The 25,108-nt window shown below is 42.3% G+C and overlaps 1 protein-coding gene across 5 annotated transcripts in view; it reads right to left on the bottom strand.

Annotated features, from left to right (window-relative positions):
• The window catches only part of FN1 (fibronectin 1), a 55,837-nt gene that overhangs the window by 23,677 nt on the left and 7,052 nt on the right, over positions 1-25,108 (bottom strand). For all 5 annotated transcript variants that reach the window (XM_080399812.1, XM_080399811.1, XM_080399813.1 and 2 more), the window contains exons 6-24: positions 24,927-25,085; positions 23,319-23,519; positions 22,693-22,872; positions 21,052-21,228; positions 19,985-20,137; positions 18,002-18,130; positions 16,250-16,393; positions 13,397-13,518; positions 12,012-12,189; positions 11,722-11,898; positions 9,964-10,092; positions 9,770-9,859; positions 9,022-9,216; positions 7,346-7,618; positions 3,870-4,136; positions 2,218-2,312; positions 1,705-1,873; positions 1,320-1,406; positions 358-549 (exon numbers count right to left, since the gene is read on the bottom strand). In XM_080399812.1, coding sequence (XP_080255938.1) covers positions 358-549; positions 1,320-1,406; positions 1,705-1,873; positions 2,218-2,312; positions 3,870-4,136; positions 7,346-7,618; positions 9,022-9,216; positions 9,770-9,859; positions 9,964-10,092; positions 11,722-11,898; positions 12,012-12,189; positions 13,397-13,518; positions 16,250-16,393; positions 18,002-18,130; positions 19,985-20,137; positions 21,052-21,228; positions 22,693-22,872; positions 23,319-23,519; positions 24,927-25,085 — 3,117 coding nt within the window. The remainder of the gene's footprint in view (positions 1-357; positions 550-1,319; positions 1,407-1,704; positions 1,874-2,217; positions 2,313-3,869; positions 4,137-7,345; positions 7,619-9,021; positions 9,217-9,769; positions 9,860-9,963; positions 10,093-11,721; positions 11,899-12,011; positions 12,190-13,396; positions 13,519-16,249; positions 16,394-18,001; positions 18,131-19,984; positions 20,138-21,051; positions 21,229-22,692; positions 22,873-23,318; positions 23,520-24,926; positions 25,086-25,108) is intronic.

Raw genomic sequence — 25,108 nt, 5'->3', positions numbered from 1 at the left:
TGTGCTTGCTTCCCACTCATACCCCTCTTCGCCTATTTCCACCAGCTGTGCTCCAGATGCTGGGGCACTGCCAGGCCAAGTTAAAACTCTGCTGCTCTCCAGCTCAGTGTACTGATACAACAGATCCATCTCTTTACCACCACCCTGCTGAAAGACAAGGCAGGCTTCCCATGCAAAGAAGTCACGGGTATAAAAACTGCTCTGTCGCTTGGTGGTACATGGCTATTCATCTTCTTAAGACTAAATATAAAGTCTAAGCCCGCTGCCATCAGGCTAACAGGAGCTCTGCAACGCAGAGCTTCCAGGCTCAGCAATTTGACTTTGAGTAGCTAAAACTGCTGCTCAACTTTTTGTTACCTTGTGTGATGGTTTCAGAGATGGGGACACTCTCCTGGTCGTCCTTGACTGAGTAAACACTGACGTTGTATTCCACACCAGGGTTTAGGTTTTCAAAGGTGCAGGTGGTCTGATCTGCACCTACTACTTCTTCCAAGGTAGAGCCCTGCTGCCCATTGGTAGGAGCAGTGGTCACTCGGTACCCACTGATACCTGAAATACAGATATACCAGTATGCAGTAATCTCACGCTGTATTTATTTACATCACATCTCAGTATAAAGAGCTGAAGCAAACACATTACATTTCACAAGTGATTTTGCCACCCTGAGCCCAGCAGGCAAGAGATTGCTTTGTCAAGCACCCCGAAATGAGCTTCTCAGGAGCCAGCCATGCCATTTTCACAGCATCATTTCAGCTCCCTTCAAGACCTTACCAAACTGAAAATCTCATGACGTACTGAGAAAGATACATCTACTGACTGAAAGTGGAGCTCTCAAAAGCTTTCAATTCTTATTTTACAGAAGTCAACTGTTCAGCTCCCATCAGCTACTGTGGAAGAACAGTACATCTTGAACACTTTCAGAACTTCCATGCTTACTCTCAATGACATGAACTCATTCCTCACTGCCAGAAATCTTTTTGGTCCATTTTGTTTTCCTTCCCTTGGAGTTTTTTTAAACCACTGGGGATTATTTGAATAAGTCCTTCAAACCCCTAAAACAGCTGAAACATTTTGGAGTATGAATGTGTTTAAATAGCATTTTAAATGGAATGTAAATCATGAGGAGTCCTATGGCAACCTGTACTTAACTGTGAATTATATCCTTGAATATACCTAGAAATATGTATATTTTTCCTTAAATTACTCAACAGCAAGCTTCCCATCAAACTTTCCTTAATGAACTGCAAGGCACTGCAGAACAAACGTTAGCATTCTGGTACACCAGCAGGCTTGAGCATAGCGCGAGTTCACATAGTTACCTGGAGTTGTGCTTCTATCCCAAGAGACTACCAGGATCCCAGTATCAGGATTGGGTTCCAGGCGCAGGTTGGTCGGTGGAGACAATGCTGCAAGTATTCAGACAACGTGTCATTTATAGCACTGAGAATCATGCTAGCTCCCTCAGCATCCCTTCTCCCCACATTATATCCTCACCCTTCAGAATTAGCTAAAAATATTCTCCTGAAGTTGTGACCTTGCATTACATGGGCTAGTGCTACTGTCACCTACGCATCAAAAACACCTTCCAGATTATGACAGCAGGAAAAGACTAGAACTGACTCCCAGAAGACAGCCATTGATCTGGGAAGCATAGGGAAAGCAAATGGAAGAAGGAATAATTGTGGAAAAGCAAATGTGTCATACGTGTAGTCACTCTCCTGATGATCGGAGTCTCTCTCTCCTGGCCGTCCATGAGGACTGTTAGGCTGTAGGTGTACTCCACTCCAGGGGTCAGGCCAGATATCACGATGCTGCCAGAATCAGAGATGACCTCCCGAGGAGCCTCTCCACCTTGGCTTGGGCGCACACCCAGCTGTAAAGAAGCAGCAAAGTTTGCTTTCCAGTCTCAAACACTATCCCAGCTAACTATCAGCATCCTGACTTATCCAGCATGAGTATTATGGGCCCTTATGCTGAATGCCAACTGTTAATCCTGTAACTTGTGTTGTAGATGTCCCACTGATGAAATCGACCTGGAGCCCAGAGGACAAGCTTGCGTTGATCCCTGCCCCCTATAAGCATCCTATCTTTTGCACTTCTTGCCTTTGTGCTACTACCTTCACTGCAGTCCATAGCAAACAGCTTTAATTTGTCCTCCCTATCACAATGAAGAAAAACAAAAAAAAACAAAAAACACAGGACTTCAGTTTCTCCTACCTTGAAACCAATCCTTGGGGCAGGTGTCCAGGTGATGACAATAGAAGTTTCTGTCACCTCTGTGTTAAAAGGAGGAACAGAGCCCACAGGCTGATCTGTGAAATGAATTGACAGAGTTGAAGTCTAGCTGCTGTGATGGCACCAAACAGTTAGAAACCCTGACCTAAAGCAGTCCAAATAGCAAGCGGCACATAAGTGCTGAACTATATTATTTCTGAAAATCCAGTGATTTGGGAGGGATCTGACAGATTACGTCTGTCTGCTGCTGGGCTTGATAGACACAGTATGCAAGTGGTCTAGTCATAGCCAGCACTTTTCTTGTTCCTGAGGAAAACAAAAATATTAAACTGGGCCTCATGAGTCCTCTATGCATCAAGCCCCAAGAATTTGGGGAATATTGGTTTTGGCATGATATCTAAAGTGTTCCTCAAAAAACAGCTTTTTTTTCCTTCACCCACCATATGCCATTCAATCAGCAGAACTCTACACACTTGTCTGTCACCCAGTTGTCCCAGCTAGGACTATCTCATCCCTCACTAATATCTTCAACTCTTTTGAAGTCAGCAGAGTGAAAGGGAGCTCAAAGTCAATCTGAGGAATCTGTGGTCTTATTGATATCTGTCAGGAGCATCACACAGAAGCAAAAGCCTTTGTGTACCCCAGAATCAGTCTAAACAACTCCACTAAGTTTAATGTTAACTGACTCATTATTAATGAAGATACTGGTTTATTAATCTATAGTCTTAAATTGGACTGATTTCATTCAGATAAGCCAGAATTTGAAGGCAATATTCACCCATGATATGCAATTATATCCTAACTGAGAAATATTTATAGATAAGGCTGTCAGCAAAAAGCACCTTGCCAATGTCAACAATGTTACACTGATAAAGTTTGAATCCTTATTTTAATTTCACATTGTTCTAAAAGAAACCACATACTCTTTTGAAAAGAGGATGTGGTTCTGGGCTTGGACGACTTTGAATTTTGTTGAGTTTATACGGTGGCTTCACCATTATTTAAACAGTGAATCTATTTGTTCTTTCTAGAAGTATGTGTGGGTTCTTACAGAACTCCCTTTCCTCCCCAAATCTGTATTTCTTCCAAGCCAGCAGCACAAGTACAGATGACTGAAATGTAAAAAAAAAAAAAGAAGGATAGATCACAATGTTTGTGTCAGTTCTGTAACTGCATTTGAGCTGCCTTAGATGTTATGGTTGGGCTTGAGAAACGACTGCCTTCAGCTTTATACAAATGACAGACTAGTTATTCCTTGCCTGTTTAAGGGAGCTGTTTGCTTTCCTTGATTTGTCATGCTAAAACCAAACAACTGAAAAGATCAAGTAAAATTAAGTTTCTTTGTCATTCAGCTAAACAAAAGCTGAGGTATCAATAGTAAGTTTTCCCTTTTGTTTTTAACCACCAAAAAAGCTGAAATATATTTTAGTAAAAGCTTTTTGATGCAAATGACTCTCTTTTTCCTGCCAAATAGTTCAGAAAGAAGAACAAGGAATATTTCCCAAGCAGTTCTGCTGGAATGCTAACTTCAAAAGGCTTCTTCTGTAAACCAATTCACAATAGCCACTTTCAGCACAAGTTTTGAAGAAGGGCCAGGGCACTAAGGAAGAGGAATATGTGCCTATTATACTTACAAGTTGTGAAGACCCCGGTTTCTCTGGTGCTTTGCAAGTCATCTTTAACTGCCACAAGGTACACTGTGTACTCAGTGCCAGGCTGCAAGTTCCTGAGAAGGTACTTTGTGGCTGAAGGTCCCACATTGTAGGTCCTTGGTTGACCTCCTCTTGTGGGACCTGCAGTCAGACGGTATCCTGTGATTACAGCACGGGGCCGCGTCCACAACACCAATACTGAATGCTCCGTGGTATTCAGAAATCTCAGGTTGGTGGGGGCATCAAGCTCTGGGGAAGAAAGTGCATAACATGCATCAGTGTCCCAGTCGAATCTCTACTTCGCTGCTATTTACAAAGCCCATTAATTACCATTCAAAAAACCACGGGTGCACAATGAAGTTGAGCCTATATTTTTTCCACTTACAGTGCAAGAGCCACAGTCGGGAAGAGAGAACCTAAACGATTCCATGATTCTATAGGACAGCTGGAAACAGAAGTCAAATAACTACATCCACGCCTCAGTGCCATCTAGGAATATGCTGGGCCAGGCAGACCTGTGCATTTCAGGCAGCGCAGATTTGGGTGGCTGCCATACATGCCATCCCATGGGGAAGTCAGGCTAACGGCTGAGGCAAGACAGATGAACCAAACCGCACTCAGGAATTTCCATAGTTTCTCATGAATGCTGAGCATTTTTTAAAAATCAGCTCAGTTTAGACTTGTCAGCATAAGCATAGAAACCTAACTTTAGACCTTTTTCATTGAAAAGATTTATTCTTTTAGATCTTTGCCCAATCCTACTCCCTGCCCTCTCAAAATCCCTTTCCAAAACAAAACACCCCCACTTTGTCATTTTAATGTAAAAATAAATAACAGCGACTTTCTGCAGAAAAACAGTTTCTAGATCTACTTAAAAATAACCACACTGTAGAACTAACTATACAACAATTCTAAGCATGCTCATCTCTCCCATGGGACTCACACAACAGCTCTTATCAGGCTTCCTCCCCTTTTTATCACTGCCCCTGGGAAGCTGCTGAAACTGATAACCTAGAAAACTACATAAACAAGAGGCTGAAGCAACACAGCTTCTTCAGCACTGCACTGGAGTCCAGTGAAGGGTGGAGATGTCGCTACCCTTTGGCTCAGAAAAGGAGGCTCAGAGGGGGAAAAACACTAAGTAATTTGCACCGGATGGTAGCATTGGCAGCAGTGAAGAGTTTGTAGCGTTTACGTGGCATGTTTCCCCACCTTTTCTAGGTCCTAATCATATGTGGAAATTAGAAGCGGTGAGGAGAGGTTCCATCAGTACTATTTTTTGGTGGCAAATGTTCTTTTCTCCCCCTGAGTAAGTAACATTTTTGTGACAAAAACTAATGTTTTAATCACTCTCCCAGTAATTCAGCAGGAAGCATTTTTTGTCCTTTTTGAGGAGGGAGGGATAAGGAAGGGAGGACTTACCTATTCCACCACTTGCAAAAATGGAGGAGATAGTTCTAAAAGACAAAGGATGAGTATGATCCTCCCTTCCAGCCCACAGGCTGAGAGTCAGCTTTATCTCTTCTTGGTACTTAGATCTGTGCTAAGTGTCATTTGACAAGGATTGTATCTTCCTCCAATTTGTAGCCTACAGTCAGTTCCTTTCTGCACAATTTAATTTGCCAGCTCTATTAGGCTTTTATCACTTCCTCTCCCCATACTAAAGGAAAAAGAGGAAGATTAAAAAGCCACACACACACACACACTCAAGAGTTTATTTGTAGACTGCTTTTTAACGGAAGGCCAAAAAGAGAATCACATTTACACCGTGGGAAGAGACTTTTGCTGCAGGGTTTTCCTTGGGAACTCTGAACGATTTCTGTTTCCCAGGACTTTCGATTACAGGATGCAATTTATGTGAATGCTTTCTGAAATGTGGTTTAGGCAAAGCAGTTAAGCGGATGATCATAGCCTATGGAAAATGATTCCAGACATTTGTAACTAGCTCTGTGCTGTCTGAATTAAATGTCTATGTTCTGATGTACACCTTCTGTGTGCGGACTTTCAGAGTAGGTCTACACCTAGCCAAGGCCCCTGAAAACAACCACAAAAAATTACAGATCTAACTGGAAACTGAGCACTTCTTGTTCTAAATGCTTCCAAGAGAGTTCAGACTCCTAAGTTGCATCCTTGCTTTTGAAAGCCTCACTTGAAAGATTAGGGGGGTGCTCACACCAAATTAGATACCCATGTCAAAGGACAAACTTAAGAATCCCACTCTCCCTGCGTAGTCAAGAGAGATGGTAAGAGGCAGAGGCACTATTTATGGCTCCTAACTTTATGGATGTTAAGTAAATAGTATTTCTCAAACAGCATGGCTATATTCACAGATGATCCCATTTCCTTTCCTTCCCTCTCATCTCTGTAAGAGTTGGGCTGGATTCTCAAAAGTTGCTCACATTTACTGAAAAAGTGTCAGAACAGCAGATGTACATAGCTGAATTTTAGTCCTTTGAATAACATGACTGAGTCAAAGAGCACTATAAACATCGAACTATCCTTCCACGGCCTGATAAACAGGATCTGCTCAAATTAACCACAATCCCAGGTTCTGTCTGATCGGCTTCTCTTGGATCAAAAATGGAGATAACCACCCAAACCCACGCTAAACCTCCTCTTCTATCTGAAAGCCTACATCTTGCCCAGACACGGCTCCTCTCTTCTCTGCACTTCTGCAAAGCAAAAAGCAATGCCTGACAGACTGTATGCTTTGCTTGTTGTCTTGCCTCACACTGGTGACATGCTGCACTGCCACTAGATCATTAGCAACCAGTTTCTGAGAGATCCTGCGCTACCCTTCCTGAAAAATATACGCTCCCCATGGCTCTTGTCAACAGTCCTTTGAGGTCACTGCAAACCAGTTCCCCAGGTTTCACTGGGATGACAGTGAAATTCCAGGTGGTGAGACAGCCTGTGGAAAGCCAGGCCTGACCTGGCAAAGCTGAAATGCAGTCCTGTTAATGACAAGGCCTGTTCTTACACGTGCATGCAGAACTCCTACTGCTGACAGCGAGACAAATAGGTATGTAGCTGTCAGAAAGGAGATAGGGATTTTCAGAGCAATCTCAGCAAGGCTCCCAAATCATGCCGAACTCTGCCCTAAGGTATCCTCAAAAAAAAAAAAAATAAAAAAATCACAGGCTGCGTTCTGTGCTGTAAAAGAACTGCAGGGCCCATCAATTCTCAGTCAGTAATAAAAAAGTTGAATTCCAGCCATACGAAATTGTTTTAAAGTGCCATGAGAGTTAAACTCCCATTGGAAAGCCCTGGAGGAGGATAAATCTGCTGAAGAGATCATTGTTTGACTGAATGAATTCCCAGCCCTGTCATCCTAGTTATGGGATGCCTCCTGGGCTACAACTGTTGCACTTTAAGTGCTCTGTTTATATATTTCTCTAAGCGACAGAGAAATATGCACTTCAAAAGGTTGAAAAAAACCATGAAGGAAAGACACTTACTGGTGGTTTGCTCTCCAGTCAGAGGTTTGCTCTCCCTGCCTTGGCTCACAGCAAAGATCTTAAAGAGATAGGTTGTTCCTGGGAGCAGGTCAATGACTTCAGCAAAAGAGCTCCTGGTGATAGGCAGTCTCTGGCCATGTTGGCCAGGACGATTGACAGGAATCACTTCCACTCGATAGCCAGTCACTTGGCTCTGTGGTGGGGTCCACATGATGGTGATCTTGATATCAGAAACCTCCACAAACTGCAGATCTTTGGGTGAAGGAACTTCATCTGAAAGCAGAGCGACAGAACAGTGGTATAGAGGGAGTCCTTAGCAATTGGCAGGAGAAGCTATAGGTTTACATGGAAGAAGAAAAAGTTAATTTGGACTGAGCAATGGCTAGCCCAAGAATATTTGCCAAATAAAAAATGCAAACTTACTGCAAACATGTATACACACATTCCCAGACAACATTCAAGCAGACTACAATTCAGATTGGCACTACATAGTTTTAAGTATTCTAAGCCTTCAGTCATAGAAGGTATCCTGCTGTTACAGAAAGGGAACTGAAAGACCAGGTGTAATATATGCTACAGAACTTCCAAGTATATGCAGAACCAAAAGCTTGGGGTGGGGGAATAAAATACTCCGGGCACCGGAAATAGGAAACTCCTTTTAAAATTAAAAGAGAGGGTTTTCAAAACCAATGGCATGTTCTGAATGTCTATAATTAACTTCAAATCCATCTTTCACAATTAAACAAGTACAGGGGCTGATCTGGCCTTACTGTAGTCAATAATAAGATCCAGTTCCCTCTGTGTTGGTCCACAGTACTGCACCCTTGAATTCCTACGTTCAAATTAAGTTTCTTCAGATTAGGACTGATACTGCCCTAAGGTTAACCAATGCACATTTTTTGGAAGATACAGATGCCAAACCATAAAACAACTGAGCTGAGTTCATTCCTGGTAAATCCCATTTGCGAACATGTGCTTGCAACTTGCAGGACCATCAAATTCCACTGCTACCACATCAGATCCCAATTCTTTCACTATCCTTTCTTTTGGTTTGGCTATTCAGCCCAATTGGATACTTGAATAACCTGAAACCAGTAGTTTTTTAAATTATAGGTGCCTCAAGTTTAGATCATATGGTGTTACTTTGGCACATCAGTCAGTGCTGAGCAATCTCCCATCCCCACTGACTGCAGTGGAAAATAATGGTTAGGACTGCAAGGGAGAGGGAGAAGAGTCAGGTGAACAATTTGGATTTGTGTTGTGGCGTCTGAGTACATAACCTTAAACATCTGCAGGCCAAAATGATATAGCAGGCTCTTAAGATCTCTTAGCAGAACCCCCTTAAGACAAGTTAGGAAACTCTGATCAATCTTTTCCATAGACACAATGCAAGACCAACTTTTTGAACTGCCTGCAATCTGATCCATAGGAATTACAGCCCTATTAATACAGAGTGGTGGCCTGACTGTGTCAGTTCACAAGTGACCATAACTTTACTACAGAACTTCAATACCAGTGACATTTACAATTAAAAACCGCAACAATTGTGACAAAAACTAGAATTGTGTCCATTCAAGGATTCATTTAGCTAAAACAATGTGAGCCTGCATTGTCATTTAGCTCTGTGTACTAACAGAAAACTCAGTGACTGATAATGAGAACATGCTGACCATTACCTGTGCGTGGGACACCTGTGGTTTCCTGTTGGATGAAGACAGGAGTGCTCTCCTGATTTTCTTCCACTGCATAAATGCTGATGTTGTACTGAACACCTGGCATCAAGTCACTGAGCGTTACAGAGGTTGCAGTGTCAGGCAGGTTGAGCTCTGTGCTGCTGCCTTCCACAGAGGGTGTGTAGATAATTCTGTAGCCTAAAGGAAGAGAAAGTATATATAGTTCTCTGCCACAATCAGTAAGCCAGTACAAGGAATACCAGAAATGAGAATTAAACTGATCTCCCTACTGAGGTTTCATAAAAATAGTCCTGAACTTCAGCAGGACTTGTGGCTTGCCTGTGCTCATGTCCCATCCCATCTATAGAGCACACACTCACAATGCCCTACAAAGCATTATCTGACCTGGATTAGAATATTTCTGAGTTTTGACATGTGGATTTAGGTCTATACAGGTCTTATGCTTGTTATGGGATGGTCTGGATGACAGATACAAAGAGAAGGTCATAGGACTTGTTTTTATTTAACACGAATCCAGAAGGAATTGTTTTGTGTCCAGCCTCCTGAATTGCTTGGTTCAGACAGCAAAACCAAGCAAATGCAAAACAGCCCATGTGCTTCCCAGCTGGTCTCTCAGACTGGGCAGAATTATATGCTAGCCCTCTGTCCCAGAGTTGTACGTCATTGCTTTTTTACCTAGATTTCAGGTTCTACCAACAGTGCAAAATAGGTGCACTCCCATTAGACTTACCTGTGATTGGAGCCTGTGGTCTGCTCCAGCTAATGACAATTGATGTGTCATCTACACTTTCCACGGTGTGATCGGGAGGCGCATCAGGAGCTGTTTAAGGAAATAAACAGAGGAGGACAGCAAGCATGAGGGTAAGAGGTAAAAATTCATTGAACAAACAATAAGAACAGCTTGCAAAGTGCACCCACACATACCTGTAGTCTGTGAAGTAGACAGGATCAAATTCTGCTCTCCCTCTTCAGAGATCTGATAGACATTAACAATATACTTGCGACCAGGAAGCAAGTCAGGGATGTTGACAGAAGTGGCTGTACTTGGCAGATCTAAGGAAGGCAGGAAAGAAAAAATTGCCTTAGCAATTCTACCTTCTTGCTTTCTCTTCAACTGAAGTAATTGAGACCTCTGTTCTAATTTGAACCAAATCACGGTCTTCCTGCAATGAAACAGCAATTGTTCTGTACTGTGTCTTTAGTCCACATCAGAAAAGTTGTGTGGCGAGTTGGAACAGGTCCCCACACTGGGCAAGCAGACAACACCTCGGACAGCAACACTTGATGTGTGTGATATGGCAGGGCAAGCCGAGCAGCAGACCCCTGCACACTGCTGGCATCTAGCCATTTCAGCTAACCAAGTACTTATTTCATATCCTGACTGTTGTATTTTCAATACAGAAATATATGGAAGAATTTTCACATGAGTAGGTTATGTGGAAAGACTGACTCATGAGTAGAGAAGAATGACATTATGAGGGCTAATGAACTTCTCTCCCTGCTCCCTTCCCCCAGATGTCCACCTACATGCCAGATGTAGGAAATTCCCCAAGAAGCAGCTCCTTACTGGCCAGACTGAAGCCAAGCATCTTAAGGGAAAATGGGAATTGCCTTTCAATTTGCCTGTAAACCTCTGTCTGTAGACAGATGAGCTCAGGAGGTGCTGCAGAACACAGCTCAGCTGTCAGGGCAGCCAGTGTGCAGACAAGAAAGGTGGTGACAGTGCTGGCAATCCCAGCGTAAGCCACTTCTGCTCATGAGTCCAAGCCTGTGAATTCAGGGGAGCAACAGTCCAGGGAGAATTATTAGGTCAGAGGATTACTGTTCTTTTTCTCACGTTATTCTTCTGTTGCACTCATGTCCAAGTAGCTATTGTAACCTCAAATCCTTGTGAGATACTGCTATTACTATTGTTAAGACAGGAAATTAGGAGAAAGAACTTAAGATGAAATTATGCGTGGTGACACAGGCTCTACAGTAGATGTTGGAAAAGTAGATTCAATTCTTAGGTCTGAGTCCAGTGCCTTGGCTTCCAGCTTTCCAGCTTAGATAAGTTGCCGCATTATCAAAGATGAATAAGATCCAATCCAAACAAAGCAACTGACAGAGCAAACTGGAACAAACATCCATGAGATGACAATTAACCAAGAGAGGGTATATAGGAAAGTTTTCTCAATTTCTCTGTCCATTGCGATGGAAGAACAAAGGTATAGCAGCGGAAATTAGCCAGGCGGCAAGTTTGAAAAATAGATTTGGTTCTCTCCTCATCTGCACTGCTGCTCACTTCATGATGCTGTGGAACCTAGTAAACTTACATGATTTCAAAAGGAAAAAAAAAGACTGGGCAAATTCAGAGCTGCAAAGAATAAATGTATCTACCTACAGTTATTACAAATCCACCACCTCTGGCTCAGGGAGTTTTCCTCCGCAGCTTCCTGGGGCAGTATTTTGAGGTGCTACTGCTATATGCTTGTCTTGTTCTCATACTCTTCCTTGGACATGAACTTACAGCCATTGATGCAGGAAGGACAATGAACAAAGTGAGCACTCTCATCTCCTAACTGAATCCTACTGAAAGATAGCAAGACCCTCACTATTTACACCAGCTATGCTGATCGTCATCGAAAACAGCGATGTACTGCTACCAATGCTTTGGTCTAGTAGGCTCAAATATTGTCTCACCAAGATACTGTGGCTCATCACCCTCTTCGCTCAGCTCATACTCCACACGGAATCCAGAAACTGTGTCAGAAGCAGAAACCCAGGAGACAACAAAGCTGTTGGCTGTGATTTCAGTCACTGACTCTGAAGTAGCAACCACGGGAGGAAGAAGCGTTGTCTCTCCTGAAACAGTGTTGCCTACAAAAGAGAGGTATAATTAACCATTGCTACCTTTGTGTTAACTGGGATGCATGAAAAAGACTTGAGTGAAGGAGATCAGGTTTTTCTGGATGCCCCACTGTTCAACTTACTTGTCACTGCTGTGGTGCTGGTTGTGGTAAAATCAAAGCGAGTGACTTCTTTGTGGCCATACTGCTGAACACTGATGAGCTGTCCTTCATATATCACACCAGGCTTCAGGCCTGAGATTGTGTAGGAGTTCTGGTAGCCAGGGATGGTGGCTTCCTTCCACTGTCTCCCAGAGTTTTTCTGCAAGAACAAGGACACTTAAATAGTGAGAGACTCCTTAGCCTGCTAGCAGGGGTATCTAGTGACCTAACCTGCCACATGGTTACCAAGCACTGTGATATTCAAACACAGGTATGACTTGAATGGCAAATGCACAGATGGCATCAAGTCAAAGATGATGAGAAACTATGGCAGGAAGCAGGGCTCATGACATTTTGGGTGATTAAGTTTTACTGTGGTAAACAAAAATCATTTAGCTTTGGACTTCTTCCTTTAAAAGGAGCATTACTTGTAATATATAAACTAAACTCATTCCTTTATCAAAAATACAGTAAGGCATGAAGTAAGGGCTGGAAAATGCATATTTGAAGCCTGTTCACAGTAACACTCTAAGCCATCATCTGAAAACAATATACAGAAAAGTTCTTTCCTTCTACCCTGTGTTTGAACTCTATGGGAAGCTCTAATATAATGCTCCATCCTCTGAGGTTTGTACTCCAGCGCTTTAAAGTCCATTTCATTCAGGCCTTGTTCCAAGATACACTGAAGTCAGTAAAAAGAAACTTAAGTGCCTTTAATGGCTTTGGATCAGGGCCTTTATTGTTCTCTTCGTAACAGGCAGCATCAAGGTACTAATGTTCTTAATCATTAAGTGGTCTTTTGTGAAGCTGTACTCAGGAGAAATGTAAAGCAACTCATATACATTGGTTAAACCAAATCATTCCTCAAATATGAATGAGCCAACAAGCAGTGGTTAACCAGCTTTGGTTTAGACTTTAGAGAAAATGGGAGATGACTGTTTATTTAATCCTATGCTAGCTGTTTATATCTTCATATCCTATGAATTTTTACCTCCTCATTAATAAGAAAATTTATGCCAGTTGTCTCTGGATAAGTACATGGTACTAAAACAATGTTTCTTATGATGAAGAAGCTTCCACAAGGATTTACATTACTTAAAGTGAAGAAGGATATAAACTTGTCTGCTTACTGTGCTAGTGCCTTGGTTAATAAGATACTTCATGAATGCAGTGACCAGTAAAGTTTGGGCAGGGAAACATCAAGTGTTTATAAAGCACAGAGTAACTGTTGACCTTTACAGGACAAGGACAGTGAAGTAGCAACTACAGGTTGCTGAAATTGTGTCAGTCACTTCCTTCAGACACCAAAAAAAGCCAAAGAAAGTATTTTTGATGAATAAATGAATGATGATGAATGTGGTACTCACTGGTCTCCAGCGCAAGATGTACTTGGTGATGTGAGATCGTTCAGGAGCATTCCACTGAATAGGGTGGGAGTTTGGCTGATTTGTACTCTCTGTGATGATCACCTGAACAGGCCCAGATGACCCTGGGGGAAAAAAAAAATAAATGCCTTATTTAACATATTGGAGATGCTTTTGTTCTGCCTTTGTTGTGGAGTCAAAAAGCAAGAAAGTTGTGCAGTTCACATACTATGTCTATACATAGGAAATAAGTTACATTGTCTTTCTACACTTCATGATTCACCGCTACTTAGAAAACTGGTGAATTAGAATATATTCTGGGGGGGAGTTAACATGCACTGTTTGGGTTAATTTCCTGTCAGTTATCAATGAAATAAAAAAGCGTATCAGTCTAATATAGAAAAAGTCTGCAAAGCAAAGCTGTCCAAAGAGAGGGGGCTTCTCAGCAACTAACTACTTTCATGTATTATCTTCTGCAGCGGGAACAGGGAAAAAGATCAGAAATGTCTACCAAATCCAGGTCTAATCTTGTGGCATGGTGACAGCAAATTCCTGATCTGACATTGAATAAACCTACAAAGAGACACTAGTCTTCTGCTGGTTTACTAACTTATTCAATCAGTTGATTGGCAACACTAAATTTTCATGCCACTGTGGAACACTCCACAGGTAGTGAGGCATGTCTTCTGCACAGAAACCACACTAGAAGGGCTGGTGGAAGCCTTGGAGACAAATCGGGCCCATAAACTCACAAAAATACAAGTTCAGCAGTGCTTTAATGATGAAGACTACAGACTGCATTTAGCCAGATCAGGCTTAGGTGTATTTCCTCCACAAGGCTCTCCAATAGAGAAGGAAAGGATTTATGATCCCATGGGTCTCCTTTCAGTCCCTCCCAGCCTTGCCAGGGAGGTTTCACTGAACACTCAGCAGCACTGTCCTCATTTTAGTTCTCGGAAAATGCCAGCAAAGACCACTCTGGAATTTGCAGGAAAGCGTCTTCTTTTAGCCATTAAATACCTTCACTCTCCTCCCACTCCTAACATTACTAATTATAATTTATTTGTACAACTGTGTAATATATACCTGCTCCATATTTAACAGGACTTCCAGGCAAACAAACCTGTGCCCACAGGCAGAAAATTTCAAAGCTCACCTAACCCCAAACCTACATTCAGAAACATTAGATTTAGTTTATTTACACATTTTCAGTCACTCTTGTGTCTAAAGAAGCCCAAAGCCCTGGTTCTCCAGTCTGGAGGCATGCATATTTCACATAGCTCAGGGAGATGTTTGTGTAAGCAATCTGACAGGAGTCAATGAAGCTCAGCAAGGTCCAGGAAGAAACTCAAGAAAGTCCAAAGAAGGCCTGCTTCCTATTCTTGCCCTCCTTAGTTTCCTGCCCCGAAGAAAGGCAAGTCCATAGCTCTGTCTGCCAAATATCCTTTTGCCTTGTCTCTGGCTCACTAGCTGTTATGGCCACAGATAGAAATGCAGTCAGGTCATTGACAACACTGCTGGGTGTAGGTCAGGTTCAATACAGTGCTGTCACAAAGATCTTCTATATGATGTGTGTGAAGCAAGTCACAGAGAAGAGGTACCTTATTTATGTGAAGCATGTAGTTTCAACATGTTTCAAAGGGACTAGTCCCCTTCTACGGCTATATTAAAACCGTTTTTCCAAACGAGCCTCATATTCCCTTTCTTACCTCACAGGGCACTTTGGGTATAAATACACTGCAGCTAGTGACTGGATATACTCTTCTTAACCTATCTTGATATAAAAGCAGAGAATCACCTCAGCATTGAAACTGCTACATCCAATCCTTACGCAGTTCCTCCACATTTATGCTCAGAGATGGGTTCAGGAACCAATGACATGAACACAGTCTTCTCCTCCCAACAGGGAAGCCAAAACAGCCTTAATATTTAATTTTATTCAGATTAAGACAATGGCAGTAGCAATCTTAAACAGGAAAGTAAAGAGGTTCCCCTTATCATGTTCTGTTCAGGGAACTGGAACAGAACAAGCCAATAAGCAGGCATTGCCTGTGCCTATAAAGATTTCCTGGAACTGACTGGGCAAACAAAAGTTCAAATATTTAATTTCTTCAGGGCACTGATCAGGAAGAATCAGAATCATACAATCATTTAGGTTGGAAAAGACCTTTAAGATCATCAGATCCAACTGTAGGACTTAGGACAGTCCCGTGGCCCTAAGCACCAAATCCACGTATTTATTAAACACCTCCAGGTATGGTGATTCCACCATCTCCCTGGCCAGCCTGTTCCAGTGCTTGACTATCCTTTCTGTGAAGAAATGTTTCCTAATATCCAATCTAAACCTCCCCTGGTGTAATTTGAGGCCATCTTCTCCTGTCCTGTTGCTTGTTACCTGGGAGAAGACATCAAACCCCACTTGCCTACAACCTCCTTGCAGGTAGTTTAGAGAGCAATAAAGTCCTCCCTGAGTCTCCTCTTCTCATTCCATGGTATTTTGCTTCTGTGGTGAGTGGAAAAGGAAAGACTACATACCTAAGAGTTTTAAGCAATAGGAACTGAAGGTTACAAATGTGGTATCATTAAACACCAAGAAGCAACGTAAACCCAAGTTGTTGTGTGAACTGACAGTTATTCTCTAAACTAACCCTGGCCTGAGGAATAGCTAACAGCCTGGCCCCCTCTTTATAATCATGACACCTGTTTGTGTCTGCCAAGGGAGGGGGGGAAATGGTTCTGTTTGAAAAGGAAACCAAAAGGAATAATGTACAGAAACCTGAAGAGGTGAGAGGTGGAAAGTTTGCTTTCCCCATGTCTTACTCAGCAGATGAGTTAGTTGTCTGTTGGCTTTCTTACCAGGATAGGTCTGCAGAGGCTGGCAATGCCATTCTCCAATACCGCGACCATAGCAATAACACTGGTATCTGACACCGTGGACGTACTTCTCCCACGAATCTCCAATTTGGTAAAAGGTACGGGTTTCTGAATCCTGGCACTGATCTAAAGGCACAAAAGAGACAGTTAACCACAGCATATTATTGAAACTATAATGAAAAATCTCTGCCAAACACAGAAAAGTCAGTCATAACAGACTTACAAAAAGAAATCTAACACCAATGTTTATCTGCAAATACAGTTAAATAAAGAGAAAGCAGCAAAAGAAATTGAATCTCAAATCAAGGTTCTTGATGTATCACTGCGTGTGTTAGATACTAGGGGGCTAATTCAGTTGTGGTGGATTTCTTCAGATACTGTTAAATACAGGCCATCCACCTGGCAAGCTTCCCAGGGAAGTCAATGGGATGTTCCTTCAAGAAAGGATTTATTTTGAACCATCTATTGTGGAGCCCAGTTTTGCTCCAGTCAGCTAAGTTCATCTCTCATCCAAAGTTAAACCATGCTGTTCTCAATGAAGTTAATGGCAGAATTCCTACTGGCTTCAGCAGAATTCAGTCATGCTTTGTAAGTCCGAAGTTACCTGTTAACTTTCAGCAGATTCTTTCTGAATTTACCATTATATAAACCAAAAGAGGACAGATCACATCCTGGAATCAGCTTAGCTAGTGTAAATACAACACAGTACCAATGCTTCAGTACACTTTCCAGTCTGACCTATGCCTGTTTCTGGCTCAATGGAAATTTTCATCGAGAACTAGTATCATGCTTGCTTGGATAAACAGAAACCCTGTTTAGAGAGAGCCAACAAAACTGAACCAGTTGCACATTTACAGATAGCTGAAATCATTCCCCCTCCGCTTCTTTCAAAACAGTAATTTTCAGGAGCTTTACAATCCAACTTCCTCCAGTAAACCTGTATAGATGTTACTGTAAATAAAGCAGAATTTAACCACTAGTAATTTCTAATAGATTTTCTTGGCAATAGTTTGAAGTTCTCTTGGATTTAGTAATTGTAAACCAAACAGCCAGGTCTTATCTTCCAATCAAGTTTCACTAGGAAAGCGGGGGAGGAAGAAGAGATGAAATCTCCTCATTCCTGCAGAGAACCATGATGGTTTTAGCTAACCTCCAGAGTGCTATTAACACGTGTTCTCATCCTGAGCTTTCTCTCTTTGCCAGAACCAAGAACAGCCAAAAAAATCAATTTAGTCCAAAGCTAAGTTAATATATGCTGGTGCTCCTTTCTCAGTTTAATGAGGAGAACTAAAGATTTTAGGATAGAGAAAGAAAAGAAAACAGATCCTAGCATCAGCGCCTAGCTGCATATTGTTTTATCAGCATTCAGTCCAAGAGCCCTGCCTGCTAGGCCAACAGAGTTCAGCCAAATCGCCCCAGCCAGGAACTAATGTGCCCTGTTACCATGACCTCCTACATTTTAAAAGGTATGTTGCCACAATCCATTACTACTGCATTGTCATTGACTTCTATGGCATGTCTGATAACCCAGGCTTCATGTCCTTAAAACCACAAATACCTTTTCACTTACCCTCCAGCAAATCCAGTGTTACATGTACTTTTGCAGTTGTGTGATTCAGGGCAGAAAGTGGGCAAAGACTGAGCCCAAATTCACACACCAGTTTCACCGTGCCATAACCAGTTTCTACACAGCCACAGAGTGCATTTGGCAAGTGGGCACAACTGGTGACTTACCAACAGGATCACATTTCCATCTCCCCCGGCCCTGGCCAAAGCATGTGCAGTTCAGCATGTGCCCCTCATCATGACGCTTGTGGAAGGTCTGGTTCACATCATAGGTGATACCGTCCACAATGCACTGGTCTGTTTGAAAAAGAGCAGAGACAGTTTGTCAGCAATAGCTCTAAGTGTTAAGACAAAATCTGTCTGCTTGTCACATCACTCCCTCCTCTTGATCAGCTTACAGACACTGACTATGACAAGCTCCACTCAGGCAAAAGGGAGCCCTCCTGATATCTGTGATCACCACAGAGTAGTGCTGCATACACCCCTGAGTTTATTTATCAGCTGTGTGCAAATAAGCAACACTTGCAGAAAAGAGGTCTGCAGGATGCAGTCCAGACTACAAAACTGCGTGGCTGTTCCTTTTGACAGATTCCACGTGTGAAAGAAAATCTAAAACAGCACACTACCTTTCACACTACCTCCTCTGAGGAAGTTCTAAACTGAAACACCTCAGTGAGTACTGTCTGAAATCATTAGAACTACACAAGGAGAAACGGCTACTCCAAATTCATAAAGATACCATCAAGAAGTACAAACATCCTCAAGAAGTTATTTTGCTGGGCATCTTCTGCTAACACTTTGTAGTCATCTGAAGACAGGAGCAGACCTATTACACATCCAAGATGCTACTGGCATCTACTAATCCATTATTCCCTCAAAACACAGTAACCAGACCCCATGCTGAAGTACAATGGTATCAGTCTATTAGGTTCAACAGCAACATGTCAACCTGTGATCTGGCCCAGAACTCCCAATGCCAGTCTAATCACAGCAAGGAGCAGAAAGACAAAACAAATATGAAAACCACCCCAGCAGCATATTGGTTTTTTAACTGGAACCCAAGAGACCCAAGTTCGGTTCCGGAGTCAATCACAGACCATCTGTTCTTGGGGAAGCGACTTTGTTAATTCCAGGCTTTCATTCCCCATTGTACTTTCTCACACCACGGGCATGGCATCAGGATAAACCAAGCAGCACTCAGACCCTTCTATGGGCACCAAGGACCTTCTCTGGGTGCTATGTTTAAACAGCTCTTAGGTAGGTAACCTTTGTCTTTTGAAAAAGTAAAGTATCTCCACCCTCCTCACCAAGAAACACTACTTTAAGTCCAGAATGAAGTTGCAAAGAACTAGCTATGTATGTGGAAAAAGGAGTTTCACAGACCAGAACTTTAGCAGTGCATTTCTCACTGTTCTGGAGGAAATGCTTAGGAAAAAAACCAAAACCTCCCAAAGCCCTTCAGCGAGCCTTTCCCTATAAACTATAACCCATTTCAGCAGTGGTGTTAAAAGTCCTTTCTTGGCTGCTTGACAGCAGGCCCCTGCCTTTTCCAGACATGAATCCAATGCTGTGAGCTAGCTGTAGGATGATCAAATGTCTGTGCTTTTAAGTCTTCTTTTTTTGGTATTGCTTAAGCACTTCTCCACTTGGATTACTCATATAAATAAGTAAATAAGAGTAATCTCAGTGCTGTCCTGCCAACTTTTCATATAGATTACCCAGCAAAAAGCTAATCCAGCACAGAGGAATTGAAAATTTCACTGCAGAACGATAAAACAGAATGACTCTGCATTCAAAATTCAGACTAGTCTGGAGTTTTGTCTGTTCTTGGGGCAGGGACATACTTCTACTAAGTTCTCTAAAGTCACAGTGGTGCTGATTCCTCAACATAGAGGGATACCTACTGATCAAGCTAATAAAGTTTGCTTCTGCTTGCTAGCCTGCAAAGACTGAAATAGTACTTTTCCAGCACGTAAACAAGATAGGAACTTCACATAGCTCCTCTGATTCCCTTTCTGCTACAAAGAAAGGCTTGATAATACATAATTCTTGAGCCTGGGCTCAAACATGCAATGATGGAAAAGAAAACCAGTTTCTCCCACCCCCCCAAAGCTTAGGCTAAAGTGGTGACATCAACATGAAAAACAGTACCTCTGAGTTGTGAATAGGCAATGCAAGTCCATTCTCCGCGGCCATTTCCTACACAAGTACATCTCATCATATGGCCCATATCATGTTGTTTATCCCACTGGTCCCCAACACGGTACATGACGCCATCGTTGGTTGTGCAGATTTCTTCATGGGCTGATTGAAAAGAAAGCAAGACAATACTTTACATGGCCAGAATTAACAAGACCTTGAGGGTTTAGACCATTTGCAATACCCCTTCATACTGTGTAGTGGTTTCTGCATCTTAACAAGGAAGCTTTAGGCACCCACTCAATTTCAAATAGCATTTTTGCTGGGTGATGACATTCTCTAAGTGCAGATCTCTTGTAGGGGTTCATTAATTTTAATGCTCATTTGAAAGCTACTAGAAATAGCTTCTGTACAATGTCCAAGGGGTGCAATGTGAAAGAATCAATTCTTGTTATGTACATGCCTTTATATGAACATAGCCATTTGAAGACCTGCATGTTACACAAGCTGTTTAAGGACTCAGATGCTACATTGCCATTAGTTACCAAAGGCCTTTCTTTTAAGAATTGGTAGTCACATTCCCTCCTGCATGTCCCCTCTTGACATCATGGAGACTAGCACGGATTGTAGGAATGGACCACAACATTGATTTTGACATTACTGTCATTTTCAGGGCAACACACTGACCACAGACTTGGGCAAAAGGAAGTGATGAGCCATGAAGAAGCAGCTTTGGTAGATGCAAGATAAAAACCTCACTGGCCACAAAGCACTACATTCCAGTGCTCTCTAATGGATCTACACCAGTTTGCACCAGCTGAGAAGCATGCCCTACCACTGGCTTGTAGCAAAGTAGTAATGAAAATTGCCTTCTCCTGGCGTTGCCTAAGTCTCTGCTAGAGGTGATCAAGTGGGGTAAAAAGGACAAAGCAAAACTTCAGAAATGCCTTAAGGGATTTTGGGCTGAGGTGCAGCTCATTGGAAGTCATCAGTAACTGACCAATGACAGACATTTTACTTTCCAGCTCAAGAAACCGCTTAGAGGTAATCCATAATCCCTTTATGGTTCCCAGCCTTACCAGCCATAGGGCAGAAACCAAATTTCTGGTCAGCATCATAGTTCTCAGTGGTTCCACACCACTTCATGTTGTCTCTCCGCCCCTCAGAAGTACAGTCAGTATAGTTGCGGTTGTTGTACAGGAAGGGGAAGTGGCACAGAGCACCATTGGAATTGCCACCACGTGTCTGGACCAAAACTACAAAAGTGAAAAGAAAACAGAAGCAAATGAAGTCTGCACTATCCATCAGCATGCACAGAAGAATTCGGAAAACCAACCACTATTTTTTCCTACATGTACCCTGTACATTATCCCCAGGCCTCTTTTCTTGGCTTTAGGTAATTCAGATCTGGAAACATAAGCCTTACACAAGGTCAATTCAGTTCAAATTTTGCTTTGGAAGGAGTTGCAGAGCCAGCCATGGGAATTCCTGGGGAACAAGGAAAACCAAACCTTACTGTGTTTGGGAAGTAGCTTTGCTTTGTGCCAAGGCCTAGGGAATCAAATAAACTCAGTTCTCAGCATACCTGTATTATCTGAGTAATAACTCAGTTGTGCCCTTTGGCTTAAAGTAAAGCCTTAGCCCTCCAGAAAGGGTTACAATTCAGTTACGTACAACAGGACGAGTCAAAACCTCTCTGCAGATTTGAAGCTTCATGTTTTGCAAGCAGCAGTGCAAAAAGGTTTGTAATCTAAACTCCTCACCTCTTGAGCAACTCTGCTTTACAAATAATTGACAACAAGGAGGCATTTGTTGAGGCTTTTCTATATTGATATTTCTAATTTCCAACAGTTTATCACAAAAAACCTCACTAAAACAAGAATGTGTGTGTGGACAGGGACAGTGGTGGGTTTTTTGCTTGGGTTTTTTTCTTAAAAAGAAAGAATATTTTATGTCCTGCAGAGACAGGCTTGACTTTCATCAGAAAAAACAGCTGAAGTGGAACAGAGTTAAAAAAAAAACAAACAAACACCTATGCAGTGTAAGAAGCAGCATTTTCACATGGGAATATGAAAAATTCTCTCCAAGGTCAGATTCCAGAGAAGCTGTCTGGGTACTGTTCCATGGACATCTGATGGGCTTCCCAGGAAGTGTAACCACACAGGTAGATTGTGCTGCGAAGGGAACGCTGACCATTCACAGACAAGAGGGAATGCTGCTGCATTAGTCATGCACCAGCTCTTGATCAGTGATCACAAATCATATTAAGATTCTGCTATATATGGCAACCTGGCTAGATAGTCGGGATGGGGGGAGTGACAGAGGACTGCACAAACTGTACTCCACGGATATCCTCTTCTTCACAGCCTAATATGGGCATTGCTCTAGGAATTCAGCCAAGCAAAGTCAAAGACTAAGCATCCTTTGGGTCAAAGCTCTACCCCACCTAGGCACTCCCATTCTAAGGTCAGCTCAGAGGAGAGAGAACAGGACTCAGAAGGTACATCTGTATCACCCTGAGCACCCTCCAAAGATGCCAAGAGCACTTCTGTGCCCTGACATCAGGCAGTCCTTCATTCACAGGACTGCTCTGGTGCAGAGGCATGCTTCCCTCCAGATTGCCGGAATTGTTCAGGTAGCCTGTCCCTATGTTCTCTGCTACTTCCTCCATCTGTGCATGAAGGTCACATGCATGTGAAGATCTTTTGAGAAGAGCTTACCATTCTGCTCAGTACAGAAGGAGTATCTCCTGTCCTGCTCAAAGTTGGAAGTGGTGCTGCACCAGAGGTGCCCATCTGTGCGGCCTTCAGTGGTGCAGGAATAGAAAGTCCTTCCATCGTAGGTAAAAGGCAGAACACAGGCTTCTCCATCAGAATTGCCACCATATGTTTGGGTCACAGCTTTAAAACAAGCAAATCACAGCATTAGACTCTGGCTTAAGCAATCCCCAAACCTTGGAGCTCTAAAATGGCAAAAATCCCTCTAGGCTAAGCCACTGGTTGCTGCAAACCCACATTGAATGCCATGGACCTAGGCCAATAGACACCAACAGACAACATAGCTCTGCAGCTGTGTCATTCTTTTACATTCTTTTCCAAACATATATTATCGCAGCTCGATTTGAATAAAGTTATTAATGCTGCTCCCCAAGGGCTCTGTTTTCCCTCAGCAGGTTATATATAACTCACTGGGAAATGTTTCTGCCTGACAGAAGCAGGCTTCAAATAACCAAAACAACTATTTCTTCACCCCTTGCACGTCTCTCCAGTTAATCTTCTTCAGAAGACATTTCTGATACACACACAAAAGTCCCAGAGATCCCACTGCACTAAACACAAACTCATACCTATTTCCTGGCAGCTGACTCCATTGCCCAGGCAGGTACAAAGCATTTGCTGGCTGCCCTGTGTCTTCAGCCACTGCATACCCACAGAGTACACCACTCCGTTATCAGTTATGCACTGGCCATATGGATGAGGCTGGGGCTGTTGAGGCTGGGGCTGGTACAACGCAGTCTGCACATTTGTGAAGCTAGGAGAGCCGGATCCTGCAGAAGAACACAGGACAGAACCAAAACTAGTTACACGTAAAGCTAAAGAACAGAATGCTTCAATCAAACCTTTAGGCACTCCATCAGATCGAAGGCACAACTCTCTTAGCTTCCCTCGACACGTTTTAGTTATTCCACTTAGCAAACTTCAAAATTAAAATAACAACTCCCACTTCTACTAATGACAGCCTCTGGTTTCCACCACTGTAGAGTGGCTTTAGAAAGGATTAAGGGTCAACCACTTTTCACAGGAATTGTTTAGAAAAAAATTTTTTTGGAAAAAAAAAAGGTTTTGTGGAAGGAAATCTGGAAAGAACAATCAAGATCAGTGACAAGGCAATAAAAAAACACTGAGGAAGTAGGAAGATAAAGCAAAAAGGATTTGCTTTGAATTTTCCATTGAAAGAGAAAAACAAACCACAAACATATTCATTTACTCTGGAATTTGTAAACATTGAATCAAAAGGTTTTGGCCTATTATCACCTGGAATAATACTAAGAGACAAAGAGGCATGTTGTCTACATTATGGAAGTTTTTGCTAATGATTCCCACAGGAATCTCCACAAATTCAGCTCTGCTGAAAAAGGGAAAACAATAATGGGAACAGAATACTGGCACCCCTGAAGCTTTACGCATTTTGAAGTTTAGACCTTCTGAGAGTTTGAAGTTAACCTGCTGCTATCAAACTGTTAAAGTTCATTTACCAAGAATAATATAGTGTAGGTAATGCAAGAAAACAGAGAAGTTTTACATTGCACTCACCAATAGGAAACCTAGATCCTCAAAACGGTCAAAAAAAATTTAGAAGCTGAAAACTTTAATAAACCTTGGGCAAAAAATATATGCTACCTATAAACCAGGTAATATTTCATATCAAAATGACCAACATTCTAATGTACATGTATTAAGTAGCACTGCATATATTCCTTGACATTTCTGGTTTTTAAAGCTCAACCATTAGTAGGTATATTTATCTTGTCAAAGAAACCAGATGGTCTCAGTGGGGTTTAAATTAAGGACACTTCAAGAAAATTACCCTTAGGCTAATACATAAAGTTCAAATATTAACTTGAAATGCCACCCTCTCAAGACAAAGCTAGTATAGTTCCTGTGGATGCGTGGCCTTAGACATGATTTACTGCACTGTGATTGTGCAGGCAATCACATCTGTACATGCAAGCCCCATTTGTGCACGGAAACAAGGTATAAATTAATCTTATCTACACATGCACAAACAAGGTGTATTTCCTGAACTCTAACCCTCTTTGTTGCTGATTTTTCCTGGACAAGACTCTTTAAATACCTAAATTAGAATGGCACAATCCAGCTCCAAGTCCTAGCCATTCAAAACCTGCTATTCCTTGTTCCTTCCCCTACCTTACACACTATGATGCCCCACTTACCTGTGCTAGTTGTATGCAGGGATGTGTGTCTTTCGCATTTCCATTCACCTCTGCCATTACCGGTACAGATGCACTGAAGCAAGTTTCCACGGTTATCCTTCTTGCTCCAGGTGTCTCCAATTCTGTAGGAAGTCTTGGTGTCATGGTCATTGCACCTATCTGTATAAGGAACATGACTGTTT

The sequence above is a fragment of the Falco punctatus genome, assembly GCF_963210335.1.
Source record: "Falco punctatus genome assembly, chromosome: 8".
NCBI lineage: Eukaryota > Metazoa > Chordata > Aves > Falconiformes > Falconidae > Falco > Falco punctatus.
Note: the sequence above shows the minus strand (reverse complement) of the source record. Positions and strands in the feature narration are given on the sequence as shown.